Source organism: Poecilia latipinna, unplaced genomic scaffold (genome assembly GCF_001443285.1).
Source record: "Poecilia latipinna isolate Pla-1442-1.1 unplaced genomic scaffold, P_latipinna-1.0 Scaffold684, whole genome shotgun sequence".
NCBI classification, from domain to species: domain Eukaryota; kingdom Metazoa; phylum Chordata; class Actinopteri; order Cyprinodontiformes; family Poeciliidae; genus Poecilia; species Poecilia latipinna.
In genome coordinates this window covers 184,525-200,920 of record NW_015113300.1, presented here as the reverse complement: position 1 = coordinate 200,920, position 16,396 = coordinate 184,525, and the positions used below count along the sequence as shown (strand labels likewise).

At 37.4% G+C, this 16,396-nt stretch overlaps 1 protein-coding gene across 1 annotated transcript in view; it reads left to right on the top strand.

Annotated features, from left to right (window-relative positions):
• Nucleotides 1-16,389, top strand: part of dstyk (dual serine/threonine and tyrosine protein kinase) — a 33,813-nt gene extending 17,424 nt beyond the window's left edge. The window contains exons 5-14 of the mRNA XM_015044636.1: nucleotides 5,160-5,398; nucleotides 6,541-6,624; nucleotides 6,713-6,889; nucleotides 10,571-10,700; nucleotides 11,502-11,658; nucleotides 12,816-12,948; nucleotides 13,043-13,156; nucleotides 14,058-14,172; nucleotides 14,957-15,091; nucleotides 15,823-16,389. Coding sequence (XP_014900122.1) covers nucleotides 5,160-5,398; nucleotides 6,541-6,624; nucleotides 6,713-6,889; nucleotides 10,571-10,700; nucleotides 11,502-11,658; nucleotides 12,816-12,948; nucleotides 13,043-13,156; nucleotides 14,058-14,172; nucleotides 14,957-15,091; nucleotides 15,823-16,010 — 1,472 coding nt within the window. The 3' untranslated portion in view covers nucleotides 16,011-16,389. The remainder of the gene's footprint in view (nucleotides 1-5,159; nucleotides 5,399-6,540; nucleotides 6,625-6,712; nucleotides 6,890-10,570; nucleotides 10,701-11,501; nucleotides 11,659-12,815; nucleotides 12,949-13,042; nucleotides 13,157-14,057; nucleotides 14,173-14,956; nucleotides 15,092-15,822) is intronic.
• The last annotated feature ends 7 nt before the right edge of the window (nucleotides 16,390-16,396 follow it).

Here is a 16,396-nt window from a genome sequence, read left to right as displayed (position 1 = left end):
ATAGTCATGCGATTGTATGCCTATATAATTGATATATATCGTACTTCAATTATATTTGTTAAATATTATAAAAATTTATTTTTTTAATGCAAGTAATATAAAAAAAATCACATTTTATGCATTGTTGCTCTTGTAGTCTGGACTGAAAAATGTGGCCTCCAGGTTCTAGAAATAATCGGTGCATGTGATGGAGAAACGCATGTGCATGTGGCCCTGCAGTATGCAGTAATTAATGCGCTACATGCTTGCATGTGATTGAGGAATTGCATGGTTATCAAGTGTACTTGCATCAAATTTAATTGTTTTACTCAAGAATTAAGTGTTGATTTTTTTATTCCCTTAAATTCCAGTTATATGGTGATTCAAATGGAAAGTTTCCAACCCCAAAAATTCCCACAACTTTGCAGCACTAGGAAACCGCTACATTTGTTCTTGTTGCCCATGCAGTTTTCATGATTTTTTCAGTACATATGTAGGACAATACTCAGAGATTTAAAGCTAAGTTTTATTGTCTGTCTGTTGGGACTTTGAGAACTGTTCACCACAACAATGAAAGAAATATTTTCAGTTTTTCTCGTGACTCAGTGATGTAGTATGCATTCACAGAACTGCGTCCCTTCCAGGCTGTGGCTACAGAAATGTTTGATTTTTATGTTTTCGAGGGAAACACGGGGACAGCATTTTGAACTTTAATTTTTAAAGTAAAATAACATCACTTTTGTAACCTTCACAATTCCTACCTAATAGACAACGATTGGATGATTATTCAGTTTAACTTTAGCATCAGTGTAACATTAATTTTAGTAGTAGTTGTGTTACATATCATATTTTCTTATGTATTAGATTATATTTATCAGGGATGAACTACAGCCTGCAGCCCGAGAACACGATGCATGATGAACATTCTCACTGATTTTATGATAAGCGATCAAACTATAAATGTTTTTAATTAGCTGTCTGAAGTTCAAAGTGCATCATGGGTAGATACAGCTTTTACTGTGAAGGTTTGCCAAGTTTGCCTTGACAATAGAGGCATAAACTTTTGTGTTGTCTACATGAAGAGTTCTGGACAGAACTTATTTGCAGATTAATTTTTTTATATTAAATTCAAGATCTACACACACACATATATATATACACACATATATTTAAAGTTTTGGCTGCTTCTTTCTGCTTGTTTTTGATGTTTTTTTTTAGTCTCTGTTCTCCAGTTAACAATTACTTGAGTTGAATTGCACAGGAAGACGATAGCCAGGCTCCTCTTTTGCAGAATGGAAAGCGGAGTATGCATAAATGTCGTATCTCGATGTATAAAGTTAGAGACCTGCTCCATGTATCTGCAGCTATAAATCCTATTTACAAAATAACAACTGCTGGCATACTACAAAAATCTCAATAATATATGGCAAATTTTGAGGTGAAAAGAAGCAAAATGGCTTGAATATTAAATATTCCTGTTTCTCTTTAGGAAACAAAGGTCATGGTGGTCCCCTGTCCAAGCGTCCAGCCCATAGAAGAGGCCCTGGAAGACTGCATTCGCCACGTTGTACCCGTCATCCTCTACGCCATCAACCAGGACTCTCTCAGCTCGGAGCAGGTGGCCGAGCTGCGGAAGGTCAAAGAGCTGCTCTCGTTTCCCATTTGTTTTCTCCGCATCCCTGATTCCACGCTAACGGCCTCCCCAGAATCCAGCCGCCGGGCGGAGAAGGAGAAGGAGAGGGAGAAGAGCATCCTCCACAAGCAGCTGCTCTCACTCGGCTTCCTCAACACTCAGACCGGACACTGTTCCTGTGGAGCCCCTACGCAGACTTCCGCCCCAGGGGCTAAGCCCCAGAGCATACTGCTAGAATCTTTCGAAAGGCAGCCTCGGCCGCTGGTGCCGTTCGCTCGCCAAGTTCTCCAGAACCAACAAGTAGAAGCAGCCAACCTACTTAACGGGCTTCACTGTCGATGTCTTGACCTTTTCATCAACCAGGTCAGAAGATGACGCATCCTCGCGCCGGTTTGCTGTCGTCAATCCGTGACCCGTTTGCTGCCAGAGTATTTTGACCCCTTGCAGTCCGCAGCACAAACACTAACAGACCTTTGTCGTCTCTTCATCGCTCCCATGCAGGCCTTCGACATGCAGAGGGACCTGCAGATAACTCCCCGCAGGCTGGAGTACACTCGTGAGAAAGAGGGTGAACTCTTCAACTCCCTGATGGCCATCGCAAACCGAAAGCAGGAGGAGATGAAGGAGATGATCGTGGAGACCCTCGGCAGCATGAAGGAGCAGCTGCTGGAGGACGCAGCCAATCTGGAGTTTACAGGTCAGTGAGGCGCCACTCTGGACACTAATGAACCTCAGGCTGCTAGAAGGGTTTCTTTCAGCTTTCTGGAGTTTGGGAAGCATAAATAACATGATGCAGTCTGGAAGTAGCCTGAGTAATCTATAAATTACCTTCTGCAGGGTTGACTTTCTACATGGCCAATAAATTAAACACTCGTATTACATTTCACAACTCACTACAGTTATTTTACTAATCTACTATTCTGAAGATTAATCTGTTAATTGTACAAAAAAATTCTCTCATTCTGCAGATATTTCATTTAATCACTTGAGCTTATTTTATACAATATTTGAAATCAATAAGAAAATCCAAATAAACAAATAATTGTTTTTAAATGGCAAAATAAACATTTTATTTTCTAAAATGCAACAACAAAGCATTCCTTGAGTGAATGCTTAATCGTTTGTAGAAAAGTATGAATCTACACCTACAAAAAATACTTCCAACATCAAAATGTGAAAAGCTCAGCCCTTTCTACATGACTTAACATCAATACAGTGTAGCGCTGATCTGTTTATTTTTTCCATTAGCAATTGATTGGATACCAAAAGGTGCTCAATAGATTTTTTTCAATTAGTTTTTTTGTTTTTAACCAAATTAACCTAAAAATGTGACTTGAGAAGTTCTGGGTAGAATATATTTAAATGTTTTTTTTTATTATCTTAAAGGCAAAATGTATGTAATTTTTTATAGTTTTTGCTTAGTATCTGCTCTCATGGTGTTCTTTCAGCAAATGGGCTTTTTTGGAGTGTGTATTCTCTTGTAAACGATCAATTGTTGCTAAATTAGTTGGCGATTATTTCAATAGCCAAATAATCACAAATAATCTGATTAATTGTTTCAGCTCTAAAGTATGGTACATAAGTTTGGACATAACTTGAGTAATCTGACCCACTAAATGGCCAATTAAATATCAGTATTAAACTCTCTGTCTGGTTTTAGTGGCTTTTCCTGTTGAGAATGTGGGCAGGTCATAAAAGGTAGATGAAAAGCAGCTGGAATGAGAAAAAGCTTGTTTGTTTTGAGCTGATGGATTATTTTTATTAATTGCAAACTGCACTTTCAGAGCTTTATTTCAGTCTATGAAGAGGCTGGACAGGCTTTTCTGTCAGATATCAGTGTTTTCAAATTTACAAGTTCAGTTGTTTAAAGTTAGAAATATGCTTTGTGTTAATTCTTTTCCTTTCACTGTTCAATAATCACATAAAAACAGAACAAATGTCTCCTATTTTAGTCTTTTACCAGATACTTTGACCGTCCATTAAAGACGTATTCAGACTGTTTATGGTTTATATGTCCTTTCCTGTGTTTTGTGAAACTGATTTATAATTTGTTTGAGAGAAAAGCAAACAAAGCTTCTCCGTTCTCTCCACAGAACAGAAGTTTCCAGTTATGAGTCTAAAAGGCCGTTTTATTGAGCTGAGACTCCGTTTTGATCCAAAGAGGCAGAACTGCCTGGGTTTTGCAATTTGTCCTAAAAGTTTGGCTGAACTGTTAAGTAGCTGGAAAAGGAACCAGTTGAACCAGTGTTGTCGATCGATGCCAGCAATTCCTCTGGGAATGTTCAAGACAGGATTTCTGTTCTGCACTTTTTATAAAGCTAAACCCTGTTGAGATTTTACACCACATTAAAATCCATTTACTCACTTTAGCAGCAATAATTTATAGACCTCCCTTTAAACTCTGCAAATGGGGAACAAATACTTACTACAAATCAGTGGGTGGATGTGTGATGAACATTTTCTTTCTAAAATGTTCTCATTTTTGCTTCATTTCCATGATTACACCTGATCAGTGTTATTTCTCGTCTTGGTTAACACATCACCAATTATGACCGACTGCCAATGTGAAGCATGTGAATTATTAACAACAAAGAAAACTGGGTTATGGCCACAAAACAACAACTTATTTCCTAAATTAAATAAGACTCTTAAAAAACATACATACACATACGTGGACTGTTCAAGTTTGTAACCTCTAAAGTCTCTTAGAGGTTTTAATATTGCTGTGCAACATAAATATAGTGTACATATGACCACTGGAGGCAATTTAGAACAGATATGATGGATATTTAATGTTTTAGCTTTGAACTACTTAATGAAGAGCTTAGTCTTAAACTCTGAGATTAACAAATACTTTTTAAATGTTGTGATATGTGAAAAACATGAGCAAAAGCAACCCAGAAATCTTCCATTGCTGTATTCCTCAGTTTTATGTGTTTTCCACACACATAATTCAATTTTATAGCATAATCAAGTAACTATATTACCTAGAGTTATAAAAATGCTGTACATATTAACTTAAAAGAAATTTGTCTTCACATCTGCTGCCTTGAAATTGGCCTCTGTCTCTTTAAGAATCTCAGACTCTTTCCAACACTCATATCATCACAATAATCATTACATTTGTTTGTTTTTCAGTAAAAAGCTGCTGGATTTTGTGATCTTTCTCACTGGTATTACAGTGGAAAATACACAAAACAATAAGAAACAAAAGAAAAATACTTTGTCTACTGAAAGTTTTCCATTAAACATTTCAGAAACAGCCTATTCCTAAAAATTTGTCCATCAGCTTTGCTCTCTGTAAATATTGGAGCGTTCTTGAACACATGTATTCAGGGTCACAAAATGTTTTTTTTTAAATTTATTTAATCAGTGATCTTGGACAATGCAGCTCAGAATTATTAAAATATTATGAACTTGAACTGATCTTAGATCAGGTGCATTATGGTCGATCTCCAATGAGCAGCTCATGACATCCATATTCGTTTGTGCTAATGGTGCGCACACACGTGACACATTATCTTACAGACTTATCTTTTATCTGCAGACATCATCGTAACGACCAATGGAGAGCCTGTTACGTCAAAGGAAATAAAGTCCTGCATCCACTTGATCCAAGAGCTGATAGTGCTGCGTCTGAATCAGGCGGTGGCCAATAAGCTGATCAGCTCCGTGGACTATCTGAGAGAGAGCTTTGTGGGAACTCTGGAGCGATGCCTCGAAAGTCTGGAGAAGTCCAACTTTGATTCCTCTGCGCACAATGTTACGTCTGCGCATCTAAAACAGGTGGGGAGGAGCTTATGATGAACAGTGGAGCGCGTTTTGTGGCGCTGCTGAGAAGTGAAAATGTTCAAATCAAAATCGGCTGCTTTGTTTTTTCTTTTACATAACTTCATGATCCTCTACTGCACAGTTTATATTTAGTCCTGCAAGTCAACCTGTTAGAAGCTGCAAAAGACTTAAGATGATTATTACAGAAAATTCATGTTTTGCACGTTTTTATACTTCAACTCGGGTTTCAGCTGCTTCAGAAAACAGCCAGAGTGTTGAAAAAACTCTGATGTTTTGTTGCAATAACTTAATGTTTTCTGGAATCTGAAAAATTAGTCGTTTCAAAAAGCCGTTACCTAGCAACCCCAGTCGAGCCCAGCCCTGTCACCTAGCAACCCAAGCAGAACTCCAGCACATTTGGTCAGCTGGTTTTACCGCTGGTTTGCTGCATAATGGCTGCTGGAAAAGGCAAGGGTTTTGTTGTTGTCTTGCCATCCAGAAACCACTTGCTGCATTTTGTTGGTTTTGCAGGAGGCCCTACTTCTGCTTTTCAATGTTGAGTTGGGGATACGTAGCCAGCAGCAGTTTATTTGGATTTAAAGTGACAGGTTGCTCTAAAACAGCTCAATCCTGAAGAGTCCCAGAGATCATTTCAGTCTCTAGATGAGCAAAGACAGACAATAGCAGAAAAACTATAACTACAAAGGGTTGACTGCTTTTTTCAAAGTTTATATTTTGTTACCTTCCTAAAATAATGGCTTAAATAAATTTTTGCCAAAAGTGATTTTTATGTATTTTTTTTGCCTAAATCATTTTTTGGCCATATTTTCCTTCCTCTTTACAAATATGCATGACTTCACGTTGGTTTGGTTGTAACAGAACAATGTGAACGTCTGATACTTTTCAAACTGTCAAGTTTATTTGTAGCACATTTAATCAACAAGGCCATTCGAAATGCTTAACACCATAAAAACATAAAGTCATCAATTATGAAACGGCAATAAACATCAAATTGATTAAAAAAAAAAAAAACTTTCTGCAGTTTTCTGGAAGTTTTTCCAGATTTGTGGTTCATCAAAACAGCAGTCTGGATTATTAGATGACATGTAGCTTCTAGGTGAGACTTTTAATCCTGCTCCTGCTTTCTTTCTCTTTAGTTACTTAATGCTGCCTATCATGTGGAGGTCACCTTTCATTCAGGATCCTCTGTGACTAAACTGGTCTGGGAGCAAATCAAACAGGTGACGACTCAAGAAACCTCTTAAAAAACCTTAATAAACTCTGAATTTATTGTATATTTTTAATGTTTCACATCTTTGTCTTTCTTAGATAATCCACCGGATAACGTTGGTGAACCCTCCTGCCATCACACCAGAGTGGAAGCGGAAAGTCGCCCAGGACGCGATAGAAAGTCTGAGCGCTGCCAAACTGGCCCGGAGCATCTGCTCCCAGTTCAGAACCAAGCTGAACAGTTCCCACGAGGCCTTCGCAGCGTCTTTACGCCAGGTTAGAGCGCCTCCTCTTCCATAATGCTCACCAAACCCTAAATTCATCTGACTGAGGTCATTTTTAAAGAACACTGAAACTTCAAATACATTTGAAAAATATGCTCATCATATTCCCTGTTTTTATCCAGCATATCAGCTTAACTGAGAAAGGCAAGAAAACACATTTAGCATTATTGTTTTACCAATTCTGCAGTAAACGGTGCGGCTGACATCAGGCCTGCTCAATAAACCAATTAATCACATGATTAATTAAAATAAGCTAAGTAATTTCCATTTGCATTATTTTTTTTTTTTTTTGCTACCAAAGACCCGATGATAAAAGTTTTCAGTCGGGTTCTTTGGTCTCAACTTGCTCTTTTGTTTGAAGGACAATTTTGTTTACAGAGATTTCATAATTCATTTTATTTATTTTTGTTTATTTATGTTGGATACTTAAAATGTCTTCCAGTTTAAATATTCATTATAATGTAAAGTTTATTGAGAAAGCGTTCACGCCTTATTATTACCGTTATATCACCTGTAAATTGTCTCAAAACAACATTATCGAAATAACTTCTAGTTTATTGTCCAGCGAAATTTATCATGACAGGCCTTTTCTGTGTTTTATATAAAACATTTCCTCTGATCATTTAAACAATTTAACCAAATGACCTCACAGAGAAAATTCTAAATAATAAAATACATATTTTGTAAAATTTCAGGAAGCAAGATGTAGACTTTTTAACACTTTCATTGTTTATTATTAGGGATGGGCTTGTATCATGTTGTTTATCCTTTATTTTTATTGAGCATTTTCACATAAATTCTAGTTTTTTCCCCCCTACTCTGTCCGTATCGTTATAATTGCTATTTCTTTTTCTATTTTATCCACTGTTTGTTCAATGATGGCATCGATACTTATCAATACATTTGAAATTATGATCAAATGCAGTTACTGTGACACAAATCACTCTTCTTTGACTGTTGTCCTAAAAAACAAGTGACAAGTGTTTGTTTTTAGTGCAGCTATGATTGCTGTTCCCTTATAAAATGGCTCTTATCGTCACTCTTATTACTATCACAATTGAGTTCATATCACCAACCTCTATTTATTATTGTAAAAATCTCACTTCATGCCAAAGCATTTGGGACTAAACAGCTGGATCCTCGTTCATCTCTGCAGAGGTTTTTAGTTGATGTGTTGGAGCAGAGATGCATCTAAAGCTGCAGGATCTCTCAGCAGGCGCTTCCTGCTGGTTTGGACTTTTAGGTCTAAATTACATTTTCCATCCCTTTAATTTGCATATCTTTCATGAGCGTTTTCCCACAATGCCTTGAGAACGCGGTCAGAGAAGAGCAGGGGTTTTCCACTCCAGTCCACGGGACCCTCTGTCCTGCATGTCTCAGATTTTCCCTGCTTCACAACAACAGATTGAAATTGTTGTTTAGCTGCTGAAGTTGACGTCTCGCTGCTGCTGCTGAGGTAATTTATTAGCGTGGACCCAGTTTGTTGAAGTTGCAGAAGTTTCATAATACGCAAAACAAGGCTGAAGGCAGAAAGCTCTGATCTCGAGGATTTGATTATTTATAGCAAAGTAAGGTTAGAGCACATGTGTCCAACTTGAGACCCGTGGGCCAAATCTGGCCCACCATCGCTTTTAATGTGGCCCTCTAGATTCTAGACTAAACACTAAGAGTGATTAAAAATTATGTTATCAGTCAAATTAATGCCGTTTTTATCGATTTATTGCCAAAATATCAATCAGTTCCTCCAGTTTCTTGAGAATTATCATATAAAATCAACTAATCCCCACACTTTTTTGTGCTAATACATAATTGGGAGTTTATTGCAGATTTTTCTCAAAAACTTTCTTGCATGTACTAGACAGCTGCCTCAGCCTTAATTGATGTCAAATTATAGTCCACGATCTGTACAGCGAGAAATAAAAAGTCGCATTTACCAATATAAATAAGTGCAGATATTTCCAAATTAGTACCGCAAACACTTTGATATTTATTGCAAAAAAGTCACAAAAAGAATCACAAAATCCTGGGGGGTGGAGATTTATTTATCACCACAGAAGGGTTCAGTGAATGCGCGTATGAAACTGGTGGGTTTGGTACCTCAGAAAAGGTTAAGAACCACTGATCTGTTTGTCTTCTTTATCCATATTTTATTGTTTCCATCTGTTATTTAGTTGGTCTTGGTTGCATATAGTCATTACTATTCAGAATAATTTGCTTGTTTAGTGCTGATATAAAGTTATCAGTTATTCCAGTTTTCTGTTTTTGAAGATTTAATATTTGGAAAATGTGGATTTTTTTTCTACCAATGCACTTCTTGGGTTTCCAGAGGGATTTTAACCCACACAAAAACTTTTTTACCGTTTCTATTTATTTAGACTTTAATTCAGTTAAACTCAAAAATAGGACTTATTGAATTAAAATACTTTTTTTTTTTTTGTTATTTTTGGTCATTTGTGTGGTTTTATTTTTAGAAAAATAGTGAGGAACAGAATTATTAAACTCAGAAATCCAACTTTAGTATCAAAATATCTGAGATTTTACTTTTAAGCCATATAATCCAGCCTTAAGTTGACATTTAAAACAATCCTTGATCAGGAACAATCTGATTAAAAGTAGCTTAATTTTTTTTTAAATTATGGAATTACAGTAGCAAAGGTTAAAAAAGGTTGAAAGGTTATAAAGTTATTTTTTGCCACTGCAAGAAGAATCTCCAAACTTGAAACTTGCCGTTTCTTTCCTTTCAACCCTTCACTTATATTTACATCTGCAAAACTTAATTTTGTCTTTTACATTTAGTTCCTTTGGACCACAGGATTTTGTTTATTTATTTTTCTGCATCCATTTGATTTTATTGTACCTTATCTGTCTTTAATTTTTGGCATCGCTTTGTCTTTTTATGAATTCAGAAAGTTGAAAAAGACAACAGAGCAGGTTTTAGATCAGTTTTCAGGTTTTAAATCAGTTTTATTTACTTTGAATGTGTTTAATATCCAAACACACTGAAAACATTTTGGGAAAAATCTTCCAGCTGCAGACCAAAATGTTTACGCTCAACCTGAGGACATTTATTTACTGTCACACTTTGTTTATAAATGTATTTATTAGGCAGTAACTGGGTGAACTTCAGGACCTCAGCAGTCTGAATAATTACATCAAAGGTCAGAGGTCAGAGGCGGTGACCTTTAGTTCCTGAGAACAGCATAAATGGAAAGCTGTTAAAACTTTTTATTTCTGACAGTAATCCTGTTTAGAGAAAGTGAGAAAAAATCAGGTGACAGACAAAATAAGCATTTTTTTGTTTTGTTTTTGTCAAAAGCTGCAGCTTCTATTTATCTTTAAATTATGGCTTCATCTGATTCCTGAAAAGTCTTAAGGTTTCCTACCCTAACTGTTGTATTAAAAACAAATATTAACCTTAAATATACTGCTAAGTTATGCATATTTTAACATGTATGACTTATTAACTTGTATCTGAATTATACGGTTATTTTATTAATAATAATAATAAATAAAAATAATATAATAGGAGATGTAGTGATTTATCTGTTTTGTTTTCTCAGAAATAACCATAAATATTGGTGTTATAGGAACAATTTTACAACAGATTGAAGGTTTTAATTAAGCCAGTAGAGATGTTGAACAGGAGGTATTTATGTTTTTTGTGTGTCTGCAGCTTGAGGAAGGTCACACGGGTCGTCTGGAGCGCACAGAGGACCTGTGGCTGCGTGTGAGGAAGGACCACGCCCCGCGGCTGGCCCGGCTGTCGTTGGAGAGCCGCTCCCTGAGGGACGTGCTGCTGCACGGTGAGTCACCAGCCAACCAGCCGCTCTCGTTGTTCCCGCCGAGTCCAGTAAAGCTTCTCTTCAGATGAATGGGTTAGTGGCTGAACTCCAGTGTTAAACCACAGAATGTAAACGAAGCAAGAACCGCAGAGGAACAAACGGTGTGTTAACCCGCAAAGTCGTGCTGTCAAGTGCAGTGCAGTGTAGTGTTTTGTAAAATCAACTTTTTTTTTTCTTTTTTTTAGCTTTACATCGTGTTGTAATGATCCCTCATCAAAAACATACCTGGAGTTTGCTATAAAATGGCTCAATGTTCCTGGAGAACACATAATGCTGCCTCCTTAAGCTGGTGCAAGAACCTGATCATGTTTTGTTTTTTGAAGAAAAATCTTCATCTCATCCAGTTCATGTTTGATTCTGACGGGTCAAAACCTAAAACCCTGAAGTGTTGAGGAAAAGTTGAGTCTTACTGTGGGAATTTACAGAGTACAAATCCATTTAAAAAGTGGAAAAGAAATTAGTCTTTTCCCACTTTTTATTTAAAGAAGCAGCTGTTTAACTGTTGCACTTCCTGAGTAAGTCTGGATATTTGTTTCCACCAGGAATGTAACACAGTCTCTCTATCTGCAGTCCTGCTGATAACGGCCTGAGCAGCAACTAGTGGCAGGTTAATAGTAGAAATTTGCTGCTATTCTTCTCTTCTTATTGCAAACATGCCACTGCTGGGTGTGGATTGCTCAAGTTATCCTGCCGCTTTACAAATATACACACGTTTATTGTCTATTATCAGTACCAGAGTTCGTGGCTTTTGTTTTCTCACAGGCAAGCCTAAGCTTGGCAAGGAACTGGGCCGAGGCCAGTATGGAGTGGTGTACCTGTGTGACAACTGGGGAGGTCATTACCCATGCGCCCTGAAGTCTGTGATTCCTCCTGACGATAAACACTGGAACGACTTGGCTTTGGAGTTTCACTACACCAGGTGAGCTACAATACATGAGCATCAGGGCCGCAGTAGCTGCGCTTCCAGTACAAATATGCACAAATCTTTCTCTAAATCAGTGGAAGAGACTAAATCATTCTGTTGAAAGCACTTGGAGGCATGAAAAGTATTTTAAATCAAACTTTTTGTGCTTTTTAAAAAGTTATCTGCTCAAAAATAAACTAAAGTAACAAGTTAAATCATTGTCGATACAAAACATAGAAAAAGTTTTGCATGATTGCGTTGTAAGATTTGTTTCTCACTTTTTTTTGGAGTTGATTGCTTCCTTATTTGGGCTGAATGCTTTGAGTTTAATAAAAGAGATTTTTATTTAAAAGTTTCTTTAAAAAATGCTCTAAAGATGAAAAAGTATCGATTTGCATCAGCTGCACAAAATCCTGCAGATGGCTACAAATGGCCCCTGCACCGCATTTTGGGAACCTGTGACCTAAATTCTGCTGTTTCCATTAAATAAATTAAAACAATGTGAGAAAGCTTGTTCATGCAACAAGTCACTAAAACGACTAATGTAAACAGTTGCATGAAATATGTTCATAATTCAGCCGTGATGCTGAGCCACAGTGTCTGAAAAACAAAAGGCATCTTCCTTTTACCACTTCCTGTTGTCTACTTCCTGGTTTGTGCCAGTGGCAACATCCCACTATCGATTATGTGACTGAAGTGATGCAAAACAATGTTTTGATGAAAAACCACCTCATCCTTGAGCCAAAACCTTTTAGAAAAGTTTTTTTCAAAATTGCCGTGTTTCCATTAAGCAAAATTATTTCTGTAATTTCAATTTGCACAATTTTGTGGTTAAGCTGCATCTTTATTTTAAACCTTTGCTACCTTTTTAGGTCATGAAAGCGTTTGAGGTCTGGTTTCAGCTCCCTGCAGGATGACATGAGAACTTACCTGTTTTTGTTGGAGTTGGTGTTAGTTTGGTCCTGGGGGCTGAACCGGACCCTGCAGTGGGAAAACTGTTCCTGACGTTCAGACATTTGAGGCTGGAGTGCATCACTAGCAGCAGCATCAGGGCTCAGATCTTTGAGCTCCTGATGCAAATTAAATGTTTACCTTCAGATAAAACGTGAGCAGGTTTTTATTGCTTACATGGCGGGAATCTTTTTGTTTTCTCCGTGTCGCTGTTGCTGCAGGACTCTGCCCAAGCACGAGCGGCTGGTCGACCTGCACGGCTCCGTGATCGATCACACCTACGGAGACGGCTCCAGCATCGCCGTGCTGCTTATCATGGAGCGACTGCACAGAGATCTCTACACCGGGTTAAAGGTTGCTTGATGACGCAATAAACTCTTAACTGAGAACAACAAAGCAGAAACTCTGAGTTTAGTCTTTTTTTTTTTTTTTTTTTTTTTTGCACCAGGCTGGTTTGTCGCTCAGAGAGAGGCTGCAGATCGCCCTGGATGTGGTGGAGGGGATCCGGTTCCTGCACAGCCAGGGCCTCGTACACCGAGACATTAAACTGAAAAATGTTCTGGTAAGTTCAAATCAACCAAGCAGTGAACTACTTATGCCTTTTATGGGCTGTGTGACACACTGTTGTCATGACAACTAGGTGTTAATTTCATTAGTTACAAAATAGTCTGAGAAAATGTTTCATTTTTGATCTCAGAATATGTTCTCAATGATTTTATGCTTTTTATTTCTGCAGTAAAATTTATATTCATCATAATCAAAATTTCCTGATTTATTAAAAACTCCTTAAAGTAGCATTTGTCCTACAAATCGAATAGTTTGGTAATTCCTGGTAATATGGAGATCACATCACGTTTTTTTAGCTCTTATAAGTCATGTCACATACTTTAGTAAACATTTTATAATTATTTTTAGGGCTGAAACGATAAATTGATTAATCATGATTGCTTATTTAAATAATCAACTAATTTAGTAATTAATTAATTGTTAAGTTGAGTATATAGACTAAAAGCCATTTGCTGAAAGAACAACAAACTCAAAAAATGTTGCATTTGAGATATAAAAAAAGATGTTCTTTGTCTTTAAAAGGGTTTTACCCTGAACTCCTGAAGGGTCACAGTTTTAGCTCAACCTGGTTTGAATCTATTTTGCTTCATTGTCCAGCAGAAAGGGTTAAAGTGTCTAAGTAAAACACAAATGATGAGGCGTACACTATTGTTCTGCATTTTAGATATTTTAGGCAATCAAGTGGTTGACTTTATGTAAAAAAGAAGGTAAATTGTTAATTTGCGTCTTTTAGTCTGCAGTTAATGTTGCATTAAAAGGCTTAAGTTTTTAAATGAGAAATATCCAGAATATGTGCAACTAATCATCGATAGAATAATTGATTACTCAAATTAGTTGCAGCTCTAATTATTTCAAATTGTTTAATTAAACGATTTTATTCCCTTTTTTTCTTTAAGTTGGACAAACAGAATCGTGCAAAGATCACTGATCTGGGTTTCTGCAAACCCGAGGCCATGATGTCTGGCAGCATCGTTGGGACTCCCATCCACATGGCTCCAGAGCTCTTCACAGGTATTCCTTTAACTTTTATACGTTTGGTCACATTTCACCCACAAACCTGGAGGCATTTCGTTTGCATTTTCTGTGTTGGACAAACAGAAAGTAGTTAATAGTTGTGGACGGAAAATGGTGCAGCCTCTGGCTGCATGTTGAGATCGTTCCCCTTCAGAGACGTGATCCTCCGTACCCGTCTCGGGGTTTTTCTGACAAGTTTTCTTGTCTCTAGTCAAAGTTCAGACCTAAATGATGTAGCAAGACTTGAAAGAAGACTTTTCTTAAGGCAGTAGACCCGTTTTATAGCTGCTAAATGTCCTTCAGAGAGAAGCGTACAAAACTGTTGACGTCACAGAAAGCTGCATCTGTCGCTGCAGATCCCCAAGCCTCAGTAAAGGTTAATACGTTTCTGAACCGCTTGTTCATCACACACGCATTTCATTAGCTTCCCGGGGTACGGACTTATTTAGGGGTGTCAGGGTAAATTGACTGAAGTTAAATATAATTTTTCTTCTCATAAATTGGAGTCATTTTCACAAACTTTGACTCCTACAGCGACATGCAGATCTCTGGACACGTCGACTTGCTGCTGGAGGACCCACAACTCTGAGACTGCTGAGCTTTGCTCATTTTTACTAATTTGTAACTTTGAAACTGTTTTGTGCTGGTCTGTCACATTAAACACATTTAGATTGATGAATAAAACATGAAAAGGTTTGAGGTGTGAAGGCTTTTGGGAACCACTGCACACCAGTTTCTACTTAAAACAGAACCTAATTATCCAGATGTTTTCTCCTGACAGGAAAGTACGATAACTCGGTGGACGTGTACGCCTTCGGGATCTTGTTCTGGTATCTCTGCACTGGTTCAGTGAAACTCCCAGAAGCCTTTGAGAAGTGCTCCAGTAAGGACCAGCTGTGGAACAACGTCAAGAAAGGTAAAGGTGTCGCTTTTAATTCTGGTTTGTGTCGGTTCTTGTTGACAAGCAACAAGTAAGACGAACTTATCAGGTTAATCATGATGACTTGAATATTGAAATAATCATCAGATAATTTAGTAGTGCATTACTTATGATCTGGTACAGAGGCTCAAATGAAGGCAACAGCAGAATGAAGCAAAAATTAGATAAAATTTTCTTTTAAAATTAAAAAATAAATTTGTCTGTAAAACTTGACTGGTTCAAATTCGGTAAAAAATATCTTAAAATCAGTTTTTTGCTGTCCAATTATTAAAGGGCTGAGGTTTTCACATGTTGATGTTTGATATATTTTTTAGCTGCAGATGCAAATGATAAAGGAATGATGTTATTGCATTTTGGGCAGTGAAATGTTTCCTTTCTTATTTTAAAAATTAAAGTGAATTATTTGCATCTTTTAATGTGTTAGTGTTTTATAAAAAAAAAAAGTTTTGAAAAAAAAAATCAGCAGAATGTGTCAATTTTTTAGTCCAATTAATGGCCTTGATAATCTATAACTAAAATAATTAGTTTGCATCTCTACTGTCTGAATCTGGACAGTTCAGAATACAGCCTGCAGTGCCACCTGCTGGACACTCAGCAGGACAGCAGCTGGATTGTTCTTGCGGTTCAGAGGATCATTCAGGACGGATCTGGATCAGTTTGTCGTTTAGTTTCTGAGTGATTGATTCCCTGTACGTCCGTCGTTCCAGGCTCCAGACCGGAGCGGGTTCCCACGTTCGACGAGGAGTGCTGGCAGCTGATGGAGGCTTGCTGGAACGGGGACCCTTCCCTCAGACCGCTGCTCGGCATCGTGCAGCCCAGCCTGCAGAGCATCATGCATCGACTCTGTGACTGCAGCTCAGAGCAGAAGAGCAGCAGCTTGGAGGACTCAAACTGAAAACACTCCAGACAAACTAACAGAAACCTGATTTTTGTTGTATTTATGCGAAGCAGAGATGAACGGACCAATGAAAACTCACCTCAGCGGTGGTGGATTTGCATTATTTATGAGGAGCTGATGGAAACCAAGAGTATGCAAACGTGTGTGTTTTATTGCCTTTCGTGTATTTGAATACAAACTGCGCACTATTTCTCATTGTAGCTACAGTGCTAATTGCTACTTCAACATTGAAATGCTACTAGATGCAAATTGTTTTAAAAAGTAGTTTCTTCCCAGTATTACAAAAATGTGTAAGATTAATTTTAGATTGTATTTAAACTGTCTGCATCTATTCAAAAACATCTTTTTTTAAATAAAATGAGCTGTTACAACCAAAGGATTTT